Genomic DNA, 4,869 nt, shown 5'->3' with positions numbered 1-4,869 from the left:
TTCCTTCAATGGTAAAATTAAAATAATACTATCCATTGTACACACACACACACTCTAACACACATATTTATATGTAAAGCCCTTAACATTAGACCAGGATCATTCTGAAGTACAAATTATTAATGAAATAATGCACGTGGTATTTATACATTTCAATGTCATTAGAATTTCTTTTTGTTTTCTCCTTTATTTCTCTTTAACAGGACATCTCATAATTCCCTGATCACACTGATGGATAACAGGACAGAAGAGACACAATTCATCCTGGTGGGACTAACCAGTGACCCAGAACTGCTGATCCCCCTTTTTATCATGTTCACCCTCATCTACCTCATCAATGTGGTTGGGAACCTGGGGATGATGGCGCTGATTCTCTTGGACTCCAGTCTCCACACTCCCATGTACTTTTTCCTCAGCAACCTGTCTCTGGTGGATCTTTGTTACTCTACAGCTGTCACTCCCAAGGTCATGGCTGGATTACTTATGGGAGACAAGGTCATCTCCTACAATGCATGTGCTGCTCAGATGTTCTTTTTTGTAGCATTTGCCACTGTGGAAAATTACCTCTTGGCCTCAATGGCCTATGACCGCTACACAGCAGTGTGCAAGCCCCTCCATTATACCACCACCTTGACCACAGGTGTGTGTGCTTCTCTAGCTATAGGCTCCTACATCTGTGGTTTTCTGAATGCCTCTTTCCATGTTGGGGACATATTCAGTCTGTCTTTATGTAAGTCCAGTCTGATCCATCACTTTTTCTGTGATGTTCCAGCTGTCATGGCTCTCTCTTGCTTTGATAAACACGTTAGTGAACTGGTTCTTGTTTTTATGTCAAGCTTTAATGCCCTTTTTGCTCTTCTGGTTATATTGGTTTCCTACCTATTCATATTTATATCCATCTTGAAGATGCAGTCAGCTCAGGGGCACCAAAAGGCTTTGTCCACCTGCGCTTCCCACCTCACTACAGTCTCCATCTTCTATGGGACAGTCATCTTTATGTATTTACAGCCCAGTTCCAGCCATTCCATGGACACAGACAAAATGGCTTCTGTGTTCTATTCTATGGTCATCCCCATGCTGAATCCTGTGGTCTATAGCCTGAGAAACAAAGAGGTCAAGTGTGCATTCAAGAAGGTGGTGGAGAAGGCAAATTTTTCTACAGGATTGGGAATTTAACATTACAGTGTGCATAATCTTGTTTAATTCCACTCAGACTTTCCCCATGCAATGAGCTACTTTTTAAGACCCATGCTGCATTTAAACTTCTGAAGCGACATCCTTCTCTCTTCAAAAGTCTATTGTTTGGCAAAAAGAAAACATATTCAGGGGCGCCAGATGGCTCAGTTGGTTAAGTGTTTGACTTTGGCTCAGGTGATCATCTCACGGTTCGTGAGTTTGAGACCTGTCTCAGGCCCTCTGCTGTCAGCACAGAGCCTGTTTGCGTTTCTCACTCTTCTCCCTCTCTCTCTCTCTCTGCCCTTCCCCTGCTGGCTCTCTCTCTCTCTCTCTCTCAGGAAGTCTCTCTCTCTCAAAATAAATAAATAAACTTTAAAAAAACATGTTCAGAAATGTAATTCCTGAATGGGGATGTTAATAAGAAGCATTAAAAATTTGGGGACCCACTTGTCAAACTTGACTAATGATATTTGAATTATTCGCTTGTAGCACTTATATTTTTTTCTACCCAACGCAAACATACATGTTAAGTAGGGGTCAAAACAAGCCCAGGAACAAAGCACATGTATATGCCCCTTGTAGGCACATACACATTGGAGTAGAAATTTTCTCAGAGGTAAATGGAGTGTGACAAGTTTTGAACAAAAATAATTTAAGTAGTTAATTGAGGTATTAAATATACAGTCATATTTAATTGTAATTATTTCTTTTATTGAACAACTGTTTTAAGATTCTGAGTAGAAGCAGAATCATGTACTTTTAAATGAAAGTATGTACTGTTTTGGCACATTTCATTGGGAGGTACATACATATCAAATCTAAATGAATCTCTGTCTTGACTGAGTCATTTTGCAGAATCAACACGTTCACATTATAATTTTCAAAAAGACAAAAGAATCACCTAAATTCTATAACTTATCTTAGGGTTCTGTCTTGGTGGTATATACGCTATGGCTTTGGGCAAATGTATAAAGAATTGAATCTGTCACTGTAGCATCATACAGCGTGTTTTCACTGCTCTAAAAATCACCTGTTCTCTGCCTAGTCATCCTCCCCACCCCCACCCCCAAACCACTGGCAACTACTGATCTTTCAGGTGTCTCCATGGTTCTGCCTTTACCAGAGCTTAATATAGTTGGAATCATATAGTTGGAAACCAGCCTTCTCAGATTGGCTTCTTTCATGCGGTAGTATGCATTTAAAATTCCTCCATGTCTTTCCTTTCATTTATCCATTAACCTAATGAAAGACATCTTGGTTGCTGCCAGTTTGGGCAATCATGAATGAAGGTGCTGTAAACATTCACGTGCAAGTTGTTGTGTGAACATAAGTTTTCAACTCGTTTGGGTAAATTCCAATAACGATGATTGCTGCATCATATGGTGAGAGTATGTTTAGGTTTTTAACAAATGTCCACACTGTCCTCCAAAGTGGCTGTCCCACTTTTCATTTTGACCAGCAATGAATGAAAGTTCCTTTTGCTCCACCGCCACTGATGTTTTTGGTGTTCTGGATTTTGGCCATTTTTAATAGGTGTATAGTGAAATCTATTGGTGTTTTAATTTGCATTTCTCTGATGACATCTGATGTGGATCATCTCTTAAAATGCTTATTTACCATCTGTATATCTTCTTTGTTGAAGTGTCTGTTAAAGCTTTGGCCGATTTAAAAATCCAGTTGTTTGTTTTCTTATTGTCTTAAGAGTCCCTTTTATATTTGGCATAATAGTCCTTTACCAGATGTGTCCTTTGCAAGTATTTTCTCCCAGTTTGTAGATTGTTCTCCCATTCTCTTGACATTGTTCATCACAGAGCAAAAGTTTTTAACAGTGGTGAAGTCCAGTATATTAATTATTTCTTTTCTTATATGTGCTTCCAAAGTGAGCACTAATTATTTCTTTTATGAATTATGACTTTATCGTTGTATCTACAGAGTACTCACCATACCCAAGGACATCCAGGTTTTTTCCCCTATGTTTTCTTCTAGGAATTTTAGTTTCACATTTTGCATTTTGGCCTGTGATCCATTTTGGCTTAATTTTTGTGTGGGGTGTAAGTAAAGTAGGTTTCTAGATTCAGTTTTGCATGTGGTTGTCAAGTTGTTCCAGCACTATTTGCTGAAAACTATATTTTCAAAGCAAAAAAGACAGGATGGGAATGCAAGCTGGTGCAGCCACTCTGTAAAACAGTATGGAGGTGCCTCAAAAAACTAAAAATAGAACTACCCTATGACCCAGCATTTGCACTACTAGGTATTTATCCACGGGATACAGGTGTGCTGTTTCGAAGGGGCACATGCACCCCCATGTTTATAGCAACACTATCCACAATAGCCAAAGTATGGAAAGAGCCCAACTGTCCATCAGTGGATGAATGGATAAAGAAGATGTGTATAATACACATCTTACAATGGAGTATTACTCAGCAATCAAAAAGAATGAAATCTTGCCATTTGCAACTACGTGGATGGAACTGGAGGGTATTATGCTAAGTGAAATTAGTCAGGCAGAGAAAGACAAAAATCATATGACTTCACTCATATGAGGACTTTAAGAGACAAAACAGATGAACATAAAGGAAGGGAAACAAAAAGAATATAAAAACAGGGAGGGGGACAAAACAGAAGAGACTCATAAATATGGAGAACAAACTGAGGGTTACTGGAGGGGGTGTGGAGGGGGGATGGGCTAAATGGGTAAGGGGCACTAAGTAATCTAATCCTGAAATAATTGTTTCACTATATGCTAACTAATTTGGATGTAAATTTTTAAAAATAAGAAATAAAATTTTATAAAAAGAAATGTACTAGAGCCTCAAAGACAAGAGCTACGGTATGATGAGTTTTCAATAAATATACTTGCATGTACATCAATATATTAGAATTCTCTAGTTATCCAAGAATTTGACTTGGAGAACATTCTGCTCACTCCAGGTTTGCTCCCCACTATCAAATACAACTTTTAAATCATAAATATTAATCAGGCCCCATATCAAGAACTCCAAAATATTTTAAAATAATGTTATGAATAAATATGCTTTTATCCTTTAAAAAAAAAAAGAAAGAAAACATAAGCAGTAAGCTCCTTGACATCAGTCTTAGTGATGTTCCTTTGGATCTGACTCCAAAGGGAAGGGGAACAAAAGTAAAAATAAACAGAAAATATACCAAACTAAAAAGCTCTGAAAAGTGAAAGAAACCATCAACAAAGCAAAAAGCCAATGTACTGAATGAGAGAAGATATTTACAAATTATATATCTGACAAAAGCTTAATATCCAAAGTACATAAAGAACTTATACAATTCAATGACAAAAAATAAACAATTCAATCAAAAAATGGGCATAAGATTTTAACAGCCATTCTTCCAAAGAAGACATACAGATGGCCAACAGGCACATAAAATGATGCTCAACATCACAATCTTCAGGGAAAAGCAAACCAAAACCACAATTAAATAACATATTTAGCTGTTCAATTGGCTTTATTTATCAAAAAGACAAGAAACAACACATGTAGGTGAGGGTATGGAAAAAAGTAAACCTCGTGTATTGTTTACGGGAACGTAAATCGGTGCAGCTACTATGGAAAACAGTATGGAAGTTCTTCAACAAATTAAAAATAGAACTACCATATGATCCCAGAATCCCACTACTGGTTATTTATCCTAACAAAACAAAAACACTATCTTCAAAAA

At 37.4% G+C, this 4,869-nt stretch overlaps 1 protein-coding gene across 1 annotated transcript; it reads left to right on the top strand.

The window, feature by feature from the left end:
- Positions 1 to 228: 228 nt before the first annotated feature.
- On the top strand, positions 229 to 1,176 carry LOC121043392 (olfactory receptor 5B2-like). Its single transcript, XM_040495075.1, has one exon. It carries the CDS (start codon positions 232 to 234, stop codon positions 1,174 to 1,176), a length of 945 nt encoding a protein of 314 aa, XP_040351009.1. The 5' UTR covers positions 229 to 231.
- Positions 1,177 to 4,869: the final 3,693 nt, after the last annotated feature.

The sequence above is a fragment of the Herpailurus yagouaroundi genome, unplaced genomic scaffold, assembly GCF_014898765.1.
Source record: "Herpailurus yagouaroundi ecotype Mexico unplaced genomic scaffold, PumYag 187, whole genome shotgun sequence".
Classification (NCBI taxonomy): domain Eukaryota; kingdom Metazoa; phylum Chordata; class Mammalia; order Carnivora; family Felidae; genus Herpailurus; species Herpailurus yagouaroundi.
This window is presented reverse-complemented; position numbering and strand designations above follow the sequence as displayed.

What these genes read in the sequence shown, in the direction of transcription:
- LOC121043392 (XM_040495075.1), top strand. Translation starts at nt 232, where the DNA reads ATGGATAACAGGACAGAAGAGACACAATTCATCCTGGTGGGACTAACC.